A 25,185-nucleotide genomic window follows, 5' to 3' on the forward strand; every position below is an offset into this window, starting at 1 on the left:
ATCTCGTGTGTTTTGTATAACATATTTACATTAAACATTTACATTTTTTAAACTCAACCTAAGCATTATCTGGAAAAATCATATTGAAATATTTCTTTTGAATAAATATAAGGTAACTTACTTTATTGGTAGCACTGGAAAGCTGAACTGCCCTCAAACTGGAACAGAATAAAAAGAAAAGACACAAAACCCTGCAAAGAAAAATAGTTTTATGAAAAAACAATATGTCAATTATCATCATATAATCCATTCAAAAACAGGAATTAGGACAGAAGTCAGCTAAAACATATTTTTTCATGATTTTTCCCACTAACACACCAACACATCAGAGTAATTTTAAATGTGTGTGTGTGTATATCTGAGGTCATTCCACCCTCAATGCTGCTTGTATGTGTAGGTACTTCACTGTTGCTTGAGCAAATATACTTCCACATGTACAGACAACTTGACCAGGAAATTATATCTATCCTAAACACACAAACATGCATATGCCAGTTCTTAGTTTACTCAGAAGAAAAGCTGGTACCTGGCAGCCACATGTATTTACATAATAAAGACACAATTCAGCCACAGAAACGTTGTGGGTGTACATGGTGACTCAGGTGTCTTACTCTGCAGGAAAATGATTCACCAGCTTGAAATGATAAAGAGAAACATTATGTTAACCTGCAAAAATAATGAAATTCCAAGGATGTAGCAAAAGAAAATGGAGTTTGAAACATTGATGCTGTCAGGGTTACAAGTAGAAAGATTGTGATGTATGTGGAACATGTTTCACAAGTCTCATTTTTTTTCAGAAAACCCCAGAGACGACTGTAAAAAAATTGAAAATGACAAGGCATAGGAAAACTGCCTTTTTCAAACTGAAAAATTAGAGAGGACATAGCATGGCAAATTGAACAACCATGTCTGAGGATCAGAAGAAAACCTGCTCTCAAAGCTGAGCAATCGGTATTTTTCTCAGACTTCATGTTAGCCAAGCTGAGAATTTGTACTAGGTCAATGCTGCTAATGGCTCATTTTCTAATGACAGGTATGAACAAACATGAAGATCAGAGGCTGGACCTCCCTTGATAAGCTCACACTTGCCTTCTCTGTCACAACTCAGCAATAATCTGGAAAAGACCAATAAGAAAACCTGAAATTTCCTGTATTACAAATATAAACGGAAAATATTTTAATCTGTGTTTGGCTATATTATTTTTCCTCCAAGCCCTTTTGGTGACTTGATTGTTTAGGAGAGTGAGATAATAATGAAGAGTGTGGAATGTGTTTAAAGTTAAAGTTTGAAGTAAAGTTCCAGTCACGATGAAGGTAATTTCATTGAAACAATTATAATATGAAATAATGATATAAAACTAATGCAATTCAAAAATATTTTTTGCACCTATTCAAGTAGTTTTGGAATAATATTTTTGGTATCATATACTCAAAACTTTCTAGAATGGTGAGAAAATTGATTCTGGTTTATTTAAATTTCATTATTTTAGTTTAGAAATATGAAATTAATTGATAGATAATGCAGTTCATATTTGTTACTCATATTTCTTAATGAGCTAGATTTAAGAAAATCTTATAAATAATGGAAAAAGAACCATTAAACATCCATCCATTGTCTAACCCGCTGAATCCGAATACAGGGTCACGGGGGTCTGCTGGAGCCAATCCCAGCCAACACAGGGCACAAGGCAGGAACCAATCCTGGGCAGGGTGCCAACCCACCGCAGGAACCATTAAACAAAAATTACATATTATGGAAGGTCCTCATTGTGAATAAATAATCACTACATCCATAACACCTTATTTCGAAAAGTGATGAAATAAAAGTTTTTTTAAAAAATGACTACTGTATCAGTCAGTCAGTCATTATCCAACCCACTATATCCTAACACAGGGTCACAGGGTCTGCTGGAGCCAATCCCAGCCAACGCCTTAAACAAATCCCATGGCAGGGCATACGCACACACACACCAAGCACATACTACGGATAATTTAGGATCACCAATGCACCTAAACTGCATGTCTTTGGACTGTGGGAGGAAACTGGAGCACCCACAGGAAACCTACGCAGACACAGGGAGAACATGTAAACTCCACACAGGGAGAACCCGGGAAGCAAACCCAGGTCTCCTTACTGCGAGGCAGCAGCATTACCACTGTGCCGCCGCACTACCTTATCACCTTATTTTAAAACTAGACATTAAGCCCATTACAATAACGGGCGCTAGAACAGTAGTGCATAAACATTAGTAGGAACAGTCTATATTAAATGGCAAGGGACCCTGACCTCATTCTGTTTCTTGTCTTAATTTCTTTTTTTTGTCAAAAATATTTTTGCAAGAAGCCTAAAGTAAAATAATAATAAAAATAAAATAGAAACGTATGACAATACAGTAAGTATAATTAATATTGCCTTAGTGTAAAACTTTGTAACAATCTGTAAGACACAATATCTGAAGAAGATATTTAGGAAAAAGTTTCTATTTTTTTATCTCATGAAATTTTTCTATAAAATTTCATTATAGACAACATTTCTTGTAAACATTCTGTCTGAGTTTGGCAAGAGTTTGCCTTGTTCATGACCATCTACAACCTTGGCAACAACATCTGGAAAACTTCTAACTCTTGATAATGCAACATATAACTGACCGTGGCTGAATACTGGTTCTGGCAAGTAAATGCCAACTTTTTGTAAGGTTTGCTCATCTGAGTCTTTCTCTTTTAGCGTTTTTCTTCAATCGATCTATTTGTTCGTGTTTTTTTTTTGTTTTTTTTGTCTTTCAGCCTTTCTTTTGTTGATGTTTACTTGTTGAGCTGACCATTCTTCCAGGAGATGTTACTTATATAGGATCTGATTGTCTGTGTCTTTTGTCCAACTTGACGTGTCCTTTTTTATTTTGGGTGGCATGTTGTTAGTAGATATGTCCGTAATATTTTCTCTTACAGTAATACTGGCTTGTATGTGGCTGTAATATGCGTCAGTGTATTGTGTGCCTTTAAATTTCTCTCGTAGTAATACTGGTTTGTATATCCGTAAAATTCCTGTAATTTTCTCTGACAGTAATACTGGCTTTGATTTTCGTAATATGACTTTAATTTTCTGTCACAACAGTGGTCAATCAGCAGAGTGTGCCCAGCAACTGATGTAATTTGTCGCGTGCAGTTGATAATCGTGACTGTGTCGTCTCCCCAGCAAGTATTTTAATCTGTGCTGGCGTGTAGCTGATTATTTTATGTGTGGCGTCTCCCCAGCAACGGATTTTATGTGCGAGGCCGCGACCACCTAATCAGCACTCTCCCCAGCGATGATGTCTTTTATTTGCTTATCATGCGCTGCCACGGCAAGGCCATTCACTATGTGCCCAGCTTCCAGTGTGTGTGCTTTATTTGCTTATTATGCGCTGCCACGGATAGGCCATTCACTGTGTGCCCAGCTTTGAGTGTGTGTGCGACCAAGGTGCTATGCGCATGGGCGGGGCACGGTGCGTTGTGCGTCGCGGCCCCGCACACACGCACTTCACCAGAAGACACACACACACGGACACCTGGACGCACACAGGGCTTTTATTAAAGAGGATGTTATAACAAGAAAGACTCAGATTGATTAAGCTAATTAAATATAAAATATATATTAAATTATATTTGCATGTCGAGAACATGAAAATGCAGGGTGGAAAATGAAAATGCAAAGTGGAAAATTAAAATTAAATGAGCATCAGGTAGTGCCAATGCTTATTTGTGTTTTACTTTTTATTTTTTCAGATTCACTATAATGAAATTGCAAATGGTGTTATTTCATTTTATTTTAATTCTTACAAAATAGACTGAAAAATAAATGGCAAATGACAGACTGCATTTTCATTTTATAAGTTTAATTTTCATTTCCTTTTTTGCAGAAAATGCCTCCCAAAGAATTTAAGGCAGACAATGAAAGTAACAGATGTAGATCTAAATCTAGACTTTATCATAGAGGTGCAGCATCTGCTCATCAAGAAAACCTCTGTGCTGGACATAGGTAGTTCATCCTTTATAATCTTCCTGGTAAAGCACATTTTAGCTGTTTGTGGCAGTATGTTAGATTTAATTAAAAACAGTGTGGTCAGGCTCAGGGTGGGTGTAGGTAGATGAGCTGTCCTGGGATATTGACGGAGGTAATTGGCAGAGCAGTTTTTCATGTGCACACCGTTGCATTTTGGCCAACAACCTCATTAGCACTCTGGGGTGCAAGATTACGCACCTGCACCTACTAAAGTATAAACGTATGCTGAGTGGGACAGAGGGGAAGAAGGAAACGAAAAACAATAATGAAAGGAAAAGAAAGACAAAGTCCGGAGGGGAGAGGGAGAAAGAGAGAGAGAAAAAATATCTGAGAGGCAGGATAGTGACTAAGCTGGTGCTGTGAAGGTGAAGCAGGCAGACAGTCGGGAATAGTCCTAAGAAGAGCAAGTAAACAGCGTTCGAGGGCCAACAGACCTGGGGCCTCATGCATAACGCCGTGCATAGAATTCACACTAAAACATGGCATACAGACAAAAGTGGAAATGTGCATATGCAAAAAAAAAAATCCAGATGCATAAATGTGTGCGTGCGCCAACTTCCACATTCTTCCTCTACATAAATCCCAGTCAGCGTGAATAGTACCACACGTTCAGTGCACGCGCCTGCCTCCACTCCCAAACTCCACCCAGAATTACGCCTCTTTGAATATGCAAATCAATATAAATAGCCCTTAAGCTCAGCATTTCTGTGAAAAGGCAATGGCAAAAGCATGGGGGAAAATAGAACAATTTCAACGAATACCAAGTTAAGGCAAGGAAAAATGCACTATTTGTTGGTTTTAACAGTGGTGTAAACAAGAAAAGGAAGCTGATTAAGTGACATAGAGTGTCGGAGAAACTCGAAAGCTCAAGTTCATAAAGTCGCACAGTGCCCAAAATAAAAAAGAAGTCACATATCAAAGTTGCTGTGAAAAGGCGAGTCGTACCCCACCGTCTGAGTGTCAAATGAAAGCTTATTAGGGTACAGAGGAAAGAAAAAAAAAATAGGCACACAGTGGGGAAAAAGCTCGAAATGTCAACTTTAATCTCGAAATTTCCACTTTAATCACATAGTTTATTTTGTCATTAAAGTAGAACATCATTACCTTCATCTTAAAATCATTTAATTTACTAGTTCTTTAAATACCATCGTAACTAAAGTTGCACATTAAATGTTTTGTTTTGTATATGTTCTTCTATGTGCTCTATGTGTGTGAATCACTACATGCTTCTTAAACGGGCTTTCACTTCCTCCAACAGGACACAGAAAAAATTACATTTGTGATAATACAGCTATTTGAATAATTTAAATACAGAGATGTATACTTGATATAATTTTCATGATGATAGGAGTTAACGCATGTTATTAAACATGGGAACACGGTGGCGAAGTGATAGTGACAAGCTGGCGCCTCATCCAGAGATTGTTCCGCCTCACGTAAGATGCTTGCTGCGCTGTGAGCGACATTCTGTGAAATTATTTATTGCAGTAGTACTGTCTCTTTCAAAACATACTAACTTCTAACTCCTAATTCCTGTCCTTCCTTTTCTTTCTCCAAGTAATCAATCGCCATACAATCAGCTCTGTAATAGATGTTAAGCCACCTGTAAGCTTAGAATGCCGATTCTTCAAAACTTTTAAGGAACATTGAAATATCTTCATAGTATACATTTAATTACTCCATCCATCTATCCATCCAGGGTCACGCAAGTCCCAGCAATCATACAGCACGAGGCAGGAACAATCTCTGAACGGGGCACCAGATCGTTGCAAGTGCTACACCACCTTGTTCTCACATGTTTAATTATTAACAATATAGTCTATTTAAATGATGTTAACATTTTATCTGTATAATGTAATAAACATATTTTGCTGCATTTCATCTTAACAATTATATTGTCATCATATGTAAATACGCTCTTTATAAAGGGGCTCAGGTTGTGCAATATTATAACTGTATCGCAAGTTTACAGTGAGGTGATTGTACTAATAAGTACAAACAGTTCTACAAGGAGCACTTGATGGACTGATTAAGTGCGTTTATAGTTCTTGGGATGAAACTGTTTTTGAACAGCGAGGCCCGTACAGGAAAGGCTCTGAAGCATTTGCCGTTTGAGAGCATTTCAATAGACTGTGTGCATGGTTGAGGCAGCGTGTGCTTGATGCTGTATACCAATAATTCTCTTTCCAATCAGCTGCTGTAAATCTGTGATTCCACACTCAGATACAGTGGGATAAATACTTGAAAGTAACAATGCTAAAGTAGCTATGGTATTTGGAATAGTTTGGCCATTTCGTGGACCATTATATTATAACAGGTTAATTACAATCAAATGTTTTAAACTAGTAAACAATATGCGGTTAATTTCAGTGTATTTGATTAAGCCATGTCAGGGATGTGGATCTAAAAAAGAAAGGGAAACCACACTGGAACAAAAGCACTGTTTTGACACTGGGTGCTGGCAGTTTGCAAAACCGTGGAGCGGAGAACTTGAGTACACCAAGCATTTAGCTGGCATGAGAATGTCTGCGGCTTTACGCCAAGTTTAGGTTTTATACATCGCATTGTGAGCATGGAAAGGGGCTTATGCAACATTTTTGTGTATACGCACCGTTTATACATGAGGCCCCTGGAGGTTCTCTATCGATTGTTACTTCGGCTTGGGTTTTTCCTCATTGCCAGCAACATTGTTAATTGAATGATTTATTTTTCTTTGGTTATATTCTTGAAATAAAGTGCACTTGTTTTGTTATACCTTTTTTGAAAGTGTTTATTTGATATTTGGATTTCAGTTTTCACACATAGGCTACAGTACACTTCACGTCAGCAATTTGTCATTATTACTATAACATGAAAAAAGTTTCTGTTTAAGTTATGTGTTTAACATTTCTTGCCTCACATTTCCTTGTCATCCTACATTTACCCAGATCATTGTATATATGGAACACTTGAAATGTATGTATTGCAAATAACGATATATTATTTACCCAATACAATTCCAGGCTTCTCACACCCAGATAAACAGACTTGAGTTCTACGAATTAGCGTCTGACTTGACTTCAACTGCCTCGGTGGTGTAAGAAATAGTAGGCTGCTTGTAGCTTGTGCTGATTGACACATTTGCAAAACAAAGACACTGACAAGGAGGTGCAAAGGAATTTAAGGTGGCCCCACATTACAACTTTTTTCGTAGGCTTCAGGGATTCTAGTGTTAATAAAATCACTTGCAGATTTACACCTTAGTCTTGCATATTTGTGGCCTCATTGCTCTATCCTAGGGCATGACTATCAACGACCCAGGGTTTAAATGAGTATTGCAGATGCAGTTAACCTGGGCTGTGACACCTCAGTTTCTTTCTGGAGGAGCCTGGTTTGGATTCTTTATATAGAGAACTGACTTCTACAGCAGTGTCTATTCTAGAAATAAACAAGCCGCTAACCTTAGCCAGGGACACAACACCCACTCTTTGTTTTCTCAGTGGCAGAAGCATGCTGTGTCATTCATATATGACAACCTCTGATCTGGCTGTGGGCTAGATTCACTCCTTACTTCCCCAAGTGGAGCTAATTTTGAGAAGCTTGTACAATACAATGATGTCATGCTCAGGCCTTATGCAATAAACACTTAGGGTGTGTTGGGCAGGGGGGTTTGTGTATCTGCTTTATATATATATATATATATATATATATATATATATATATATATATATATATATATATATATATATATATAAGCCAATTGATTTTCACCTGTGTAAAATGTAAGATTTTTTACAGGACAGAGACGGAATACTTATGCAAACAACATATCCATTTTAAGATTTTTTTCCTAACATAACAATTTCATATAAAACAATTTATGCTGAGTTGTACAACTTTGGATAAAAATCTCAAAGTGCAAAATTTCAAAGTAGGATTGGCTATTCAGTAAATTTAGAGAACTGGTCAAGGGTCCAAATACTTTTAAATGATTAGATAAAACAATCTAAAGGATAAAGCAATTCCTCAAAAAGTGAACTTCCTCTTTCAAATCCCTCCCAAAAAATATTGTGAAAGATTCTATCCTTCATTATTTTCGTTTGTGTTGCAGTTCATAAGTACAAAATAAAACTAAAATTAAAGTACCCATAGTTGAATACATGCCTACTTGTGGAAACTGAAAAAACGCTACCGTCTTATGAAAAAAAAATAAAATATTAGTTAAACTTATTGTAACATTATTAAGAACTGGAAAAAGAAACAGTCGCCTGTTGTCTCCTAATTTTTCAGATGGAGGATTTGCATTCATGAATAAGAATCGCACAAGAGTCAATAGCGCGGTCAAGAACAATATATTAGGTTTGTGTATGACTGAGTCCTAAAGTATAAATACAGTATATCTGGAATTATTGGCATTACTGTTTCAATCAGTTTAAAACTTGAATTCATAAATATATAAATAAATGCCATAAAGAAAAACACGAAAGAAAAGGATTTCAAGCAAATTTTGGATCAAGTCCAAGGATTCTGCACCTGTTCTTTCTGTTTCCTAACTTAAATCTGTTCCTGTTTCTTTCGTTTTAGGCTTAATCAGATATATCTCCTCGAAGCCAATTTAATTTTACAGAAACAAGTACAATCCGGTCATTTCGTGCATAATTTAAATATATATATATATATATATATATATATATATATATATATATATATATATATATATATATATATATATATATATCAAATAAAAACAGCGATCTTTCCCCCACATTATGCTATTATATCAGATTTTCAGAGGTCTGGATCTGCGGTCTCGCTAACAAACTGTTGGCAGGTCTTCTGTTCAAACTGCTAAAAAAAAAAAGCAGCGCATCTCCGTCACTACCCCTAGGTATGCTAGGGATATCTGGCTCGCGTTCTTATTCTTGTCCCCTCTCAGGTGCGGTATTTTTGCAAATTGACTCTACCTGCCCACTGGCTGCTCCATTCCTTAAAATGAGCCGATCGTCTTCAAGCTCTGCAGTCCTTGTATGTCTCGTTGCATGTAGAAGACTTCCAATCTCGTATGAAATCTGTACAATTCAGAAGGAAAAGAAAATTACAAACAATAACACTTTAGTATTATGACCTTGTCGCATACACAACAAAAATCCGCATCTCACATTAAATAGTCTACATGCCACAGGCAGAGGCGTTTCATCAGATGGAAACTATACCAGGTATTGCCCAAGAGCCATGCGTGCTTTTGAAAAAAAAGTCTGAAGTCTAAAAAGATCGTGTGTGTACTTGCATTATAGTAGGCAGACGTTTCCAGCTGACAACGTTGGATCCGTTACTGCTTCTTTAATATACTGTATATACTTGATCAGTGAAGCTTTGTCTCCGAGTTGCTTTCTAGTCTGTAGAACTGCGCTTCGCTCAACAGTCCATTCGCGCGAAAGTGCACACAAACACTGCCGAATGTCTGCCTCTCTCTCTCAATGTCTCTCTCTCTGACACACACACACACACACACACAATTAGGAGAGAGTGGGAGGGGGCAAAGCTCCTCTACTCTCCATGTGGCACTCGGTCCCCCGATTTGTGAAGTGGGTTAAACTCCAATAATTTTCGTTTTAGCTGCAGTATGAGTGGCTGGGTGGCGCTGCGCTTGCCAAAAAAAGCACTCACAGTTAAACTAATTAATACAAAGCATCCAACTCCATGGGGCTCCAAACATTTTCTTCTTCAAAGAATACGCTGCAGAATATGCTTGAAATGATGCAAGTGAAACAGAAAGAAGTCCCCACTGAGTGTGACTTCTGTAAAGAAAAAACCCATTAACAGATTATCTAAGGAAAACGGTAATAGATGCACACACACGCGTTTGTTAAGATCTTGCATTGTACTGCTATTTACATTATCACTCATGACTTCTAATTCTTTTCTCTTTTTAAATTTAACAATCGTTTATAGCTTTCGATTTAAATAGCTTGTGCTTTTCAAAGTTAATTACAGTTTACAAATTTAAAAACACAAATAGTGTGGTTTTATGTGGGCTTAAAAATGCATTACCATCTTCTTACACAAAGTACAGCACTGAGTAAACAGAAAAAAATACTAGTCACAGTTTAATAAAATATGATGTAGTATCCAATATCAAAGTGTACCGAAGCAAATAAGTGTCACAGGGCCATCAGTTAATAACAACAGCATACTGCATGTTATAATAAATGTAAAAGTCATATAAACCTACTGAAAATGAAACTTCTACAATATTATTTTAAATGATTCATCTGACCTGACCTTTTCATATTTTACTGCCTTACACTACGAAATATTAATTATGTTAATTTGAAGTATTGTCACTTATCAATACTGAAACTGGTCAAAGACCACCCAACTATTATCAAACCCATTTCATTAATTTCAGGGTTGCAGGAATAATGTTGAGGTGAAAATAAAATTATGAATCCACCCATAGGCCAGCATTTTCCAAAAAAGGATACACAGAACTAGAGACTGTCCTAGTAACACTGAACACAATGTAGGAATCATTCCTCATTTCCTCAATTACTCATAAGGTGCTAATTTTGATACCCCATTATCCATACATGTAAGAACTGGAAAGCCCATAGAAAACTCACACAAGCATAAGGGAATGAGCTAACGTTGTACAAACGTTGACCAGCATTTGAACTGATGCCCTTGGAAATAAGGCTCTTAATAGTATTACTGAGCCACTATGGCACAACAAAATTTTACAGGCTCATCTAAACTAATGATAAATTAAAAAGGAAAGACATAAAATAATTAACTCCATAAGTATTCACCCCATGTTAAAACACCTAAGTAGCCTCTGGTAAAATCAGTTATTTTTAGTAGTTACTGTACCTGAATGCAGTCAAGCTATGCACAATAAAGATGTTTCAGAAGAACTCAGGCGAAATACACCAGTTTGTTGACAGTGGCACATCTGTTAGTGCAGTGGAGCTTAGTACAAAATATAAATCATTTAGACATAGAAACATTAAAATGTGGAATATGGTCCCAAGGGTGACTAGAAAGCTGGCTGGGTTTGATAAGAGTCAGCTGCTGACCAACAGCCACAAGGCCCTGTCACATTACACAATCTTTCCAGCAAATTTCAGCCACAGATTTGATTCAAAGAATTTTAGCAAATCAGACACTAGAGTCATGCCCCCATGACCTCCATTTGTGTAGTCTGACACAACCAGTAACCCCATTCAATGCATCTGCAACTTGTCCCAAATAAATCAAACATTCCTGATTTTGTCTTAAGTCAAAGTGGCAAGTTCTGTGTGTTTCATAGTTGAGAACCAATGAGCGCTCACCGAGAAGTACAATGCATATAATGCAGCTATGAGAAATAAGGAAAACACGTGTTTTAGATATTCACAACAACAAGAGGTGCTCATCTGTGTGATGTTTTTGTGTTTTACATACCACAACAGAATGGAAAAAACAAAAAAGAGCAGAGACTGTGGCTAAACTCGCCATACCTGGAAAGCTTTCATAGAGCACCAGCTTTATCTGGCACAACATTATTGGCTGTAAGAAAAAGGGGACAGCTTGTAATACTTTTGAAATGTGAAACGGTGCTGGAAAGTTGTAACAGGGTCACATAATTTGCTAAACCCTGTGATTTATAGTCCTGAAATTGAACATTCTCAAGTGATGAGATCAATAGCTGCAGGTTTGACATCCTCTTCCACTAGAAGTCATGTAATGTGTCACTGGCTTTAGTGCACCTTACAAGAGTAACAGCAATAAAGAAAGATTACAGTTGTGTCTGGACAAAAATAATAATCTGTAGCAGATTAAGGTGGATGTGCTGGATTGCCGATTAGGCAAAAAGGTTGTCAGGATAAAAGACTGGCACAAGCAAGAAGCAGATTTCAGGAAGGTCCGGTGCAAAAAAACACTCAGTGGTAGTGGTGAGAGAAAAAGGCACAGCTAGAAAGCAGTAAAACCTGTAAATTAATTGGATTCCGTAGAAAGGAAAATGACAGAGACTCTGATGAAACAAATAGAAAGAGAGAAAGATGAGCTACCTGGGATGAAATTATTCAATTATTTGCCCATAATTTTAGGGGTCTGGCAACCCTGCATCTGTTTGAAATACATATTCTTCTGAAGATGAGTTAAATAATTTGGAGTTATTAGGAGGATGAAACGCCTCCAGGATGGCAGGGAGCAGCACATGGCTCCAGGGCAAGACTAATCGACCCATAATGCCCTTTTAAAAGTTATGACTATTAGAAGATTCCAGCACACATTCCCAGAGCATATGTAGAGGCCCCATGTTTCCATTGTAAGTAAGACAGCTCAGAAGTTGTATAAATGCCGAAAGTTTTAAGGGCTAAGAATAGTCCAGGGGTTCAGTGGTCTCGTGCCACCAAGAGGAAACTTTATATACTTCAGTGGACACTGGAAGTAATTCTGTGCTTGATTCTGGGAGGGATTTAAAGTCATTTACATTCAATGAGTTTACAGTCAGGGGTACATTGGGGTAAACACTCAACTAACTAGAAAATAGTGTAATCAAAGAAAAGAAAGGGGAAGAGAGAGATTAAGCAGATGAGCAGGGAGGTGCTTGTGACACAGTAGTCTGAATGGTGGGCAAGTAGATAAGTCATCCCACCATTTAGGGAATAGTTCAGAACCCATGAAGGGAGGTTTAGACAGGCAGTAACATTTTTGTTTTACTTTTGTTTAGTCTGTACTTGAAGCTGCCTCCTTTTGTGTTTATTTCACCATTGTTAGTTCTTTGTTTAAAAAGATCCCCATTCTTATGCGTTTTGGCCTTCTTGGCTTCATTCTGGGTTGAGAGGGGTGCTGCAAGTGCACTGTTATACATTACCAAAATTAAACATATTTATGGGCAAATTGCCTATGACTGGCACAATTAAGTATCTGTCTAGTTAAGCAGTTAGTGCTACAAATCAGCAATTCCTCACTACTGCACAAATGTCTCTCACTGTTGTGAAAGGGAAACTGAGCAGCAACCACTTGTAAGACAGGAAGTTTACTCACTCATACATTTGCCTTGTGTAAAGCAATGGGCTTATTTGTAAAAGCAAAATTTGGTCAAAGGTAATAATAAAGGTTTTCTGTAATACTAGATCTACTATAGATAGAAGTGAGCAGTAAACTATAAACTGCTGGGCTGATTAAAAAAATGAAACAACCAACACTTACTATAAAACTGTAAGACATACTTTTTGGCCATCAAGCATGTGAATATATAACCTCTATAGCCTATACTCAATTTTTGTTTAAATGGCATGAATATTATGGATGCACATTTCAACAAAACATTTAGCTGTACTATAGGACAAGATTTAAAATTAAATCAAAATAACAGTATGTTTCTTCATAACATAATAGCAAATGACAAGTTTGTAAAAATTCTAATGTAAACACATAAATAAAGGCTTCCACATTGTTAAACCACCACATTAAGGTTCTTTAACATGTATAAAAAATGGAAATACTAATTTAGACTTCTGGTGCAGGTCACTGCCACATTATCTAGCAGTGAACCAGCTTTCCCCCTTTTTTAGAAGCTGTCAAGTTCGGTTCATCAATTTTAATTTTCTCCTCACGCGTCCTACTCGCCTATTCTATTCCCTTCACCATGTCAATGCAGTTCACCAGTGCAAGGAAAGCATAGATTAATCATAAAAAAGATTCACAAATTTTAGTTATCAAACTTAAAATTGTGACACCCCCATTCTTTCTCTTGTTAAAAAGATGAGACTCATTTACAGTAAAAACAAGTAAACAAAAATGTTCAAAGCAGAAAGTGTCTAACATTTTTAAGAAATGTGTAACACACCCGAGTTTGCACAAATAATATTTAATAAACATATTGGGGCTGTTTGGATTAAAAAGTGATAATGTTAATGACTCACTCAATAGATACAAATGCTCAAAGTAATAAAACCTGTTACACTGTATATTAAACAAATTTATTTCAGCAGACTTTGGTTTTAACTCAATAGATTGAACAAGAATTGTTCAATTACTAGTGTATGTTTGGGGATTAATCTGGTATCATATAGTACCCCGTGATCATGAATTAGATTAGGCACATATGAGAATTACATGTTATAAATACATAAGTAACATGATAGTTAGAATTGAATACTAACCCTCACCTATTCTGTTTCTGTTCTCGGTCCACCTGCCAAGTTGTTTGCCTGCCTATGGTAAAGTCATCCCTGATGGAGGATCACAGGAATCATGGGAAAGAGGGGTCCTTTCATCGGAGCAACGTTTCAGCCGTGGAATGGCCAAATGGGGAGGCAGCTTGATGGATGAGGTCTCCAGAACTCTAAAAATATCCAAATCTTATTATGTGAGATCATCTACTGTTAAATTCTGCTCCGTACTTCTAAAATTTTTATTTTTATGCTGTACAGTATTGAGGATTTGTTCTGTTCTGTGCATTGTGTTGTATTGACCCCTTTCTTTTGACACCCACTGCACGCCCAACCTACCTGGAAAGGGGTCTCTCTTTGAACTGCCTTTCCGAAGGTTTCTTCCATTTTTCCCTACAAGATTTTTATTGGGAGTTTTTCCTTGTCTTCTCAGAGAGTCAAGGCTGGGGGGCTGTCAAAAGGCAGGGCCTGTTAAAGCCCATTGCGGCACTTCCTGTGTGATTTTGGGTTATACAAAATAAACTGTATTGTATTGTGTTGTATTGTAAATAAAATTTTAGGAGAGCCTGAAACAAAAGAGATTAGCTTTTCTCAACGATTAGTACTTTGTTAAACATCAGCAAGGAAACGTCATTGTGCAATAAAACTACAGTATATTATGTCTAATAGAAGCAGATCTGTGTATGAAAACACAAAATATGTTTCTTTTTATGTAATAAACTTAAATGTGTACATTATGTTTAACCTTCTTTGTAATTTAATACCCTAAAAGGTGAGGTGGGGCTGGTTTACATTATTTCTTAATTAAAGACTAATTTTCATGTTTTATTGAACTTCTTGTTTAATTAGACTCAAATTTCTGAGTTTAAATCTAGGACTTGAATGAGCTCACAGTTTACCTTAGTTTTTCTATGAAAGTTTGTGAACATGAGTTCAGTGCAATGGGCCCTAATGTGACTGATTGTGGGTATCTAAAAACATGAGGGCTGCAGGAGAAGGCCAGGGTTGGCCCCTGCTTTGTATCTGATATTGCCAAGAATGGCTTTTTCCACCTATGACTCTATTTTGTATTAAATGGATTATAAAATGAATGTATGAGAATACATTCCAACATTTGTGTTCACAGAAATGTACTCTGCCTCTTTGATGTGTACATTGGGCTACCTTTCTAAACAATTTTACACTAGCTCATTTAATCATAATAATCATGCATTAGTTGTTACACCTGTTCAATGCAAGCTCCTGAAGTTTGGGAAAGAAGGTTAAGAAACCCTGCTGTAGAGTAAATGTACCCATATGGACCCAGTTGTTTCTGTATAAACACACAGCCTTACTAGGTTTCATACATGAACTTGAATCTATATGTTTAGTTCATTTGGCAGTGGTTATTTTTTGTTTGTAGTGGAAAAGGCAGGATCAGAAAAATACATATGAATATTGTAAAGTGTAATTTTTTAATTCTTAATTTTAATAAAAAAAAAACTGTACTTTCCGAACCTATACAGAACTGTAATGGGGGCTAGTTTCTGCACTCACAAACCTAAGTATAATATTTCAGGGTTCATGTAGCATACCCAAGAAATGCCACATTCACATTGGTCATTAATATTTTTTTTCATAGAATATTAAAGCCTATGGATGCGATATATATATATTTTTAATATATGCTTCCTTGTACCCTATACAATAACAACTAAATGTAAATTTTAGCACTCCTGGCTTTTTTAACTTTGGCCATAAGGTGCAATGTTAAATTCTTTTCCATTATTTTAAGAGACTTGTTTACTGGTTTTTTTTTCAGTTCTAGTGAGTGTGTGTGAAGTGAAAGCATCAAATCAACACACTTTGAAACACTGTTAAAAAATTACTTCATCTAATACATTGATAACCATCAAATTATGAAGCAATTTAATATCATTATAAAAAGTGTCTAATAAAGTTTGAAAAATGCTACACCCATTTGCAGCCTAAAGCTATGATTTTTATGTAGTTGCTTACATGTTGTTTTTTTTTTTTTATATATTTATAGCCCAAGGCTCATTCATACTGTTTGTTTGTATCAGCAAAGCAGTCTCTTGGTAACATGGAACAGGAGAAAACACTTTGAAGCAAGTTCCTCATTGGATGCCCACACGACGGACTAAACAAAAGTATGTGATGCAAACACCATAATATAACAACCACTGTACACGTTCTTGCCATATTTTATGCTGTGCACTAAATTGAAATCCCCACCTCTTCCTTACTTTAATGACATTTCCACAACGTTTTTTACCCAAATAAAATATCAATATTATTTTAATCTTTGGCTTTAGTTCACAAACTTATACCAAACTCTGTTTTGTTTTCCATTGCTATTATACTCAAAATCTCTTTCAAACCTAAAATAACATGGGGGCAAAAAACTTCAGATAAGGAAATCATTCGCATTTTTTCAGGTGACACAGAAGAATGGAACAATGGACTGCTCAAACATCTAGTGTAACAGTTGATCTGTCAGTCTCACCATTTAAATCGAGGATAAACATCCCTAGCTTGGACACTAGCCTGCAGTTTTGTTTTCCTCTCCTATGGTACAATCCGGTCTTCTCAATTTTATAACCCATATAAAAAAATTAGGGTTATGTGGAGCTTGTGCCTAGCCCATCAACATTAGGCAGGAGCTGATCGTCGAAGAGACACCAGTCTACCACTGAGCACAATGATGTGCACACCAACATTAACTCACTAAAGGTCAATATATATTTACTAATTACTTTAACATACACATCTTTGGTAAGTGGAAGAAAAGCTGGAATACCCAGAAATGAAGATATACAGATGGGCTAGAATGTAAAACTCTACATAGGTAGAGCCAGGGTTGTGCTTCAGTCCTAATACTCTGAAACTGTGAGACATCAGCAATAGCCACTGCACCACTGTGCTGCCTCTGTAGAAAACATAATCGACAAAAAATAAACATCTACAGACATAACACAGATAAGCATTTGCAAATCTTAAGACAGATTTGTATTTATACATATACGTATAAACATATACAGTAAATTACAAAAAAATCTGTGTAAATATACATATATTGTGGGAGTGGCACAGTGGCACTGCTACATTGCAATAAGGAGACAGAGGTTTGAGTCCTGGGTACTCCGCATGGAGTCCGCATGTTCTACTTGTGCCTGTGTGGGTTTTCTCGGGGTGTTCCGGTTCCCCCACAGTTCAATGACATGCAGGTTGGATGGGCTGGCAATGCTAAATAATTGACTGTGATGTACAGTATGTATGAGTGTGTGCAGGTTTTTCAGCCTGCAATGGACTGGCACCATGTCAAGGGATTGCCCTGTCTAGCACCAATTGCTAGCTAGGTTAGGCTCCAGCTTCCCAGTAACCCTCCTCTGGCGAAGTGCATTAAGAAAGTTAATAGATGGCTATGCATACTGTATACTGTATGTATATATATATACTGTATATATATACAGTATATATATGTATGTGTATTTACTGTATATATACAATAAAATGAGAAACTACAATATATTATATGTTTACTTGCATGACTTTATACTGAATATTATTTTATTTTAGTTTAGTTTATTTGCAAATGTGAATGGCATGTTAAGCTTGTAGTTTGAGGGTAAGCAGAAAATGTAATTAAACAAATATATATAATGTAGTGCGCCAGGCTACTTCGCCTAGACTTGGATTTAAATGTAATTTACTTAGATTTTGTGTGAAATACTGCATACTAATTTTTGTGTCAGTTACACATTAGTGCACTATGATGTTCATCCTGAAATGTAAAATACAAAATAAAAGACAAGCAAAATGACACCTTTTATTGGCTAACTAAAAAGGTTACAATATGCAAGCTTTTCATAATGGCTAACACGGTACAGCACCTTAGTACAGGGGTCCTCAATCCCAGTCCTGGAGAGCCGGAGTGGCTGCAGGTTTTTGTTCTGACCTGGTTGCGTAATTAGAAAGCAATTCTTGCCAATAAAGCAAGCTATGAAATTAAATTAACTCTGCTATGTCAGGTCATTCTCATATCCTAGATTTTCTTTCCCTTTCTATCATGCAAATGATTTGAAGGCTAAAATGGACGAGTAATTCTCAGTCCTTCACTTTTTTCTCTTCATTTTTCTTCTTCCAAGTATTTAATTAAACTCAATAGTGCAGATAAATACACACAGGTGTAAATGTAAATAAGCTAAATGGAGAAATGCTGCTCTCTCTTGTCATTTGCATGTTATTGATAATAAGGAGCAATTAAAACAGCTGTTTAAGACAAAATTAAGCAATAAGGGCTCAAAATCACTAAAGTGAAGCAGAAGTGTTACTTTAGCAATAAGTGCTTTTTATTAAGCAACTGGGTTGGAGCAAAAACCTGCAGCCACTGCGGCTCTCCAGGACCGTGATTGAGGACCCCTGCCCTAGTACTACAAAAATACAAAATAAAGAATTAGTACAGCATAGTCTTTCTTTTCAAAGTCAGTAAAAATGATGCATACACTAATTCATTTTGACTTTTTTTGTACAGTACGTTTCACTGATTAAAAACTCAGAGCCCTTACAAATATTTAACACTACACTCAGTGGCCACTTTATTAGGTACACCAAACTAGTACTGCATAGGAACTTCCTTTGCCTCTAAAACTGTCTGAACTCTTGGCTTTAGCAAGGTGCTGGAAACATTCTTTATGGATGGTAGTCCTCACTGACTTGAAAAGCATCACACAATTCCTGCAGATTTTTGGCCACAGTTTCATGCTATGAACTTCCAGTTCCAACTTATACCTGAAGTGTTTAGAGATCTGGACACTGTACAAGCATTTAAAATAAATTGAAAGCAGTGTCTGGCTCTTGGAACTAGCTTGAAATGATCCATGGTTTGTGAAATAGCAAACTATCCTGCTGGAACATTCCAATTATTATATAGGTATGCAAGAGCATTTAGGTATGCCGTGGCATTCAAATGATGCTCAATGACACCATATGTTTGAGCAGAAATCATTTCCTGCTCTATTACACTATCACCACTTACCTTTACCAGTGACACAAAGCAGAACAGATACATTTTTTTACAGTTTTTACATTGTTTATACCAAATTCTAAACCTACAATCTTCAAATTTTTCAAATCCCAAACAATCCAGTTTTGCTCACTGTAGCCTCACCTTCAGCTGACAGAGGTGGAGTCTAGTATGGTCTTCTTCTGCCATAGCCCAACTGCCTTCAAGGTCTGATGCAGTGTGCGTTGAGACCACACGTTCAGAGATATCACAGATCTTGCCCATTCTAATATGTGGTTGAACAAAAAAAAAAACTTCTTGCCCATGCCTACATTCTCTATATACTGAATTTCACCCAAATAACTGGCCATTTGAAGGAGCAGGATATTTTGTGTATGAGCAGGTGTACCTAAACAAGCAGCCATTACCAATAAATTGTATGCAACACTTTTGTATAAACACACAAATTACATTGAACACACAGTGAAACTGAATTAATTTCTATTTGTAACAAAAAGAAATATGACAATATAAAATCTGTTAATATCCACCCATCCATCCATTTTCCAACCCGCTGAATCCAAACACAGGGTCACGGGGGTCTGCTGGAGCCAATCCCAGCCAACACAGGGCACAAGGCAGGAACCAATCCTGGGCAGGGTGCCAACCCACCACAGGACACTTATTAATATTGTTAATATCATAATTGATATATTTACAGATGATGATGAAGAATAGGGAAACCAAAACTTCATTTCACAGCATTCCTGGTGAAAAAAGAAAAAACTCCATCCATTTCAAACCTGCTTTATCCAACTATAGATACATGGAAACCTATCCTGACAGCATACAATGCAAAGCAAGAGCCAAATCTGGATGAAACAACAGTCCATTTCTAGGCACATTAACACACACTCAGACAGAGCTAATTTGAAACTGCCAAAGCGCCACATACCTATTTTCCTTGCAAAAGGGACGAAAACTGAAATATCCAGGGTAAAACCTGTGCAGAAACAACAAGTATATGTAAACTTACAGTGACCAAGTCAAAATACAAAGCTAGCCTTCTCAAGCTCTGAAACAGCAGCCTTGGGAATTGTGCTGCCCATTGACAAATATTTCCTCAAAACTATAATTTCGAACTAGGAAGCATCATTGAATTACTTCTGGAATGTCTGTTTAACATGGAAGCCAAAAATAAACTGGGCATCTCCAAAACTTTTGTATGCTTTATTCAATTGGGAAAGCCTGTCAGGTACAGTTCACTCTTGAGAATCTATCTGAAGTCTGTCCAACTAGTTTATTTTCACTTCACTCACGGGACTTCCAATACAAGAGTTTTAGCCTAGGGTGATGAAATTTAAAACTTGTTCAAACTCTACAACTTATGTAAAGTATCCATTTACATTCTCTCTGTGACCAGGGTTATTTTTTTAAACCAATCTTCATTTTATATTCTTTTCCATTTTTTGCAAATCATTTAAATGTTATGGCAATTAAGTCGCGTTACAATATAGTACAATACAGGATATTACTCGGAGGAAACGTAAATCATTTCACAATCCTGCTAAAGGAGATTCCAGCTCCCACACGCTCAATATAATACACTTTAAATCTACACAAATCAAAAGCAGTAAGATAGTATCATCCACCTCAGAATACCATCATGGCCATCACAATAAGTCCGTTTCCCTATTTTCCTTTTCATCATTAAAGATACGCAGAAATCTCACGAGTCAGCTGTGATCTCTAACCTAGAGAACCACTGGAGCCGTCAGCGAAGGCTTAGCCGCGTGCCTAGTTTCTGTGCAACACCAACAGGGTCGTTTTACATTAAACTTTAGAAATCATGTACATTTACTGAAATACAATAATATACAATAACTTAGTAGTTCTCGCCAAACACAACAGCATTTGTCGACCTGTTTTATTTTTAAAAATTGATTTTTTTCCATAGGATGAAGGGTCCAAATAATATCTTATGCTCCACTTCGAGACTTCTGACTCTGAGGCGCTATTAGGCACTTGAAATATGATCCGCGTCTATGAAGACACACACACACACACACTCTGAATAATATACATAACACAAAATAGGTTTTACTATACTTAAGAAAATTCAACTCAATGGTGTGAAATGAACAGACCTCATTAACAAATCTTCAGGCAGTAAACGACTGTGAGCAGTGTAGTAAACCCATCAGTGGGCACTCAGCTTCTCCACACCTACAACGTATGTCCGCGATGGCCCCCTTACTGAAAGTTTTACTAAATCAATTCTCCCACTCCGAGATATCCGAACATAATTTTACCTACGACCCTAATGAATCGTTCCAATATTTCCCCGTAGTGTTAAGTACAGTAATTTGCTGCGCTACAAAACAAATCAATCAGCGCGAGTGTAACAAACACCGGCTTCGTTTTTAAAAAAGTTTTGCGAAACTTTAAGATGACCAATAAAGGAAATGAGCTGCACATTAAAAGGCACATTTTACATGTGGTTTCGCCACACAGGCATCGCCAATATAACAGTGAAAGTCGGGTGACGTAAAGAAACAAACAAACGAAAGTCTTGGAGCAATTAAGTTATCGGGCTTATTTTTTTCTACTAGTTATTGAAACGTGATGTTAAACGGTGAAACTGATATTTATAACGAAGTGCGTAAGCGACTTTAAGATACACTACAAGTGACACTGTATTTGACATAATGAGGACGTCTGCACGGAGGTATTTACGTACAATATACTGTACATTGTGAATGTCGAATATTAACTGACGGGAAGTCCAATTTGAAGTTACAGAGTCGGTGCACTCTTAATAATGGTTGTTAAATTGCACTTTACTGGGTTGTATGGTTCATCGTAGAACTATTGCTTGATAAAGCACCGATTCATTCTCGGAGTTTTTTTAATATGAAGTTAGTTCATTATGCGTGGAAAAACTTCGTTATATGTGGAAGAAAACAATTTTTTTTAATGTATGGTGAGCTAGCTAGTAGGACACTAACAAGTTAATAAAACCTGGATTTAGCCTGCGCTATTGTTTGTATGCAGCAAAATTCCTTTTAAACTCATGACCCACTAGTATTACACAAATCTAGTCATGTTTTTTTTTTTTTTTACTCAGCGGAGCCCGATACGGATGTTCTTTATGGTACCTTCATGTGGATGGGTCTATTGGGAACCTAACTTGGATCCTCTATGGCATCGCTCTGGAGAACCACTTTGGTACCTTAATTTGTAAGAGTGTAGGCATTGGCTTGGTCATTATTTGTGAGAGATCTAGTATATAAATGCACAGGGCGATGGAAATGTGAAACCTCAAACACACACATTGTTGATTTTTATTAACATTGCTATCATCATCATCATCCTCATTATTACTATTAAAACGCGTAAACGAATAACTTCAGCCGTCACTGGCAAAAATACAGATTGACAGTTCGCGGATATTTACCTTAATGATCAATTGGTTGGCTAGATCAACATTTACTTATATGACAAACAAGTAAATTACCTTCAATTTATATTGAAAACGCCATTCCAAATATATACACACACACACACACACACATATATATATATATGACAGCTGTTTACATATATTTTACCGATGTAGCAGGGTCAGGTTAAGTGACTTGCTCAGGGTCACACAGACTGTACAGGATAGGAACCAGAACCCTTCTCCTTTTCACCACAACAGCACCGCCTTCATAGATAAACAGAGAGATAGATATGCTACTAACTAGCATCTGGACAGATGGACCCAGATTTAAAGCAATAATGAAATACGTTTGAAATACAAAAAACACGAAACGAGTACCCTTGACATTTCAAGCAGAGTAACCTGTCACTTCGGAGAGGTAATCACGGACGGTACCTTTTAGTCTTTCCCTCTGCGTCCCGTGTTGTTTTCTTCCTGTTGTTTTTTTTTTCCCCACAATCTCACTGATAAAAGCTCCGCGATCGGCGCATGTGTCGTGAAGTTCAGGGCTCTAGTTTATCTGTGTCCCTCGTGAGTCGAGGGCGGACCTCAGAATTTTTTGTGGTTGTGTCGCAGTAGTAGCTATCCCGCGCTTCAAAAACGGGTCCGTAGAGTGTAGCCGCAGGGGCAGGCCGGTTAGCACGTTGAGTTCTTGGCCCAAAGTTAAAAGGGCTGATCTGCCTCTGTGGCTATCCCACGCGCGGCAGCCACTCGCTGACAAACAGGCAGAAGCGTTAGCGCGCGAGCGAGCAAACATATACACGGGCACGCACGCACACACACCTGCGGCCCCGCTTACGAGCTCTTTAAAAAGTCGCTGCTTTGTGTTTTCCCCATTTTCAAAGTGGGTGCCAAACGTGTAACCTTTCCGAGTTGTATTGCTTAAACAGACGCAGTCTCGTTTCTAAAAAGAAGCTCCAGTTCCATTACGAAGACGCCGGGAGGTCAAGAAAGTTCCACAAAATACAGAATTACTTTATTTCTCAGAAGTTTCTTTGATCGAAAGGTAACTGTGATTGGGTCACGGCGGCTGTATCCTCTGCCGTTTTAGAGTCGGTCTTGTGTTCGAGCCCTCTTCGTGTCCGCGGTAATTGTTTCTGACTGGTCGCGAGTTCAGACTGAGCTGTTGCCGGAGTTGCGGACGTGCACAGGGGAAAACTGCCCCCCTCCCAGCCTCCCGTGACGCGGCGCAGAAAGAAGTCACTCACGCGGGCCACACTCAGTGACACGGCGGGTTCAGTCCTCCGCCGGGGCTTTACTTAATACCCTTTGAACAAAAAAAGATTATCTCTGCCACCCCGCTGAATGTTTTCATTTTGAGTTTGTTTAATTGTTGTAATTCCAAACATTTGGTTTCTGTGTTACTTTTCGTGTTACCAAAGCACCTCCTTCATACTGCATTTCCATGTTTTCTGTACTATACAATGTATTTTAAAGAAAAGCAGTGGGAACATCGTGGAGAGATTTGGAAACATTCCAAAGAGATTGTGGGGATTCTCCGCAGGAATCCCATAAACATCTAACCTCTAAACAAATAAAAACATTTGCATACAGGCGCTGATATTCATAACTCTTCATAAACTTAAGTGTACTTGTAATTACCATACAGTATATAGTTTATGCCTCTTGTCATAAAAGAAATAAAACATACTTTTTCAAAAATACTATGTAATTTAAGTATCTGTTTGTCATATACAAGCCTAGACCCCCTCAAGCCATGGAATCTTTGAGTTATGAACAACAAAGTGATGTAGATTTTAAAACTATGACATTCCACTGTTTTCAAAAATGGCCCACTTGTGTAAATATCATGAGAATCTTTACAAGTACACTGATAGTTGAACCTAAACTGTGTGGGGAAACTGCTTTGTATCATTCTGCAGCAAGTGTACTGATAGATTTCTTTATCAAATAATGTTTGGCCACATATGTGTTTTTCCTTCCAAACATTAAGTAGTTTAAAACCTATGTAATAGGTTGTGTGTTGTAGTGGTTAAGGCTTTGGACTTCAAAACTGCTAGATGTGGGATCAAATCCCTCTACCTACATTGTGTGACCATGACCAAGTTACTTCACCTGCTGTGCTTTTAATTGGAAGAAGCCACGTAACTAATTGTATTTCAAATGATCATGTAAGTTGCCTTGGATAAAGGTGTCTGCCAAATAGGCAATAGTAATACTCTGTTTAAATCAGAAAATATTTTTATAAGACACAGGGAACATGGCTCATAGCTAAGCAGATGAGCTTAGTTGTTTTCTGGTTTGTCACCAGTCATATTTAAATCATGTTGGACTATTGCCATTATCTATTTTTCATTGGATGTTTTATATAATTGTATATATCTACCCTGAAACCCTTTGCAAGCATTTCCATAAAATGTGAAAATAGAAAACTGTCTTAAATTATCATTTCTTTATTGTAATAAGATAAGTAAAAAGTGAAATATACTGAACATACTTTTATGGGAGGGGGTGACCTGAGGACTAGTGCTGCTTCTCCCTCACAGATTCAGTG

At 37.2% G+C, this 25,185-nt stretch overlaps 1 protein-coding gene across 3 annotated transcripts in view; it reads right to left on the minus strand.

Annotated features, from left to right (window-relative positions):
- Nucleotides 1-23,790, minus strand: part of adamtsl4 (ADAMTS-like 4) — a 150,485-nt gene extending 126,695 nt beyond the window's left edge. Inside the window, exons 1-3 of one of the 3 annotated variants that reach the window (XM_039767504.1) lie at nucleotides 23,646-23,790; nucleotides 8,983-9,087; nucleotides 122-191 (exon numbers count right to left, since the gene is read on the minus strand). In XM_039767504.1, coding sequence (XP_039623438.1) covers nucleotides 122-191; nucleotides 8,983-9,002 — 90 coding nt within the window. In that variant the 5' untranslated portion in view covers nucleotides 9,003-9,087; nucleotides 23,646-23,790. Of the gene's footprint in view, nucleotides 1-121; nucleotides 192-8,982; nucleotides 9,088-9,305; nucleotides 9,448-23,066; nucleotides 23,446-23,645 lie in introns of those variants that run through there. The other 2 variants (XM_039767489.1, XM_039767495.1) reach the window with 2 other exon arrangements.
- Nucleotides 23,791-25,185: the final 1,395 nt, after the last annotated feature.

The sequence above is a fragment of the Polypterus senegalus genome, chromosome 1 (genome assembly GCF_016835505.1).
Source record: "Polypterus senegalus isolate Bchr_013 chromosome 1, ASM1683550v1, whole genome shotgun sequence".
NCBI lineage: Eukaryota > Metazoa > Chordata > Cladistia > Polypteriformes > Polypteridae > Polypterus > Polypterus senegalus.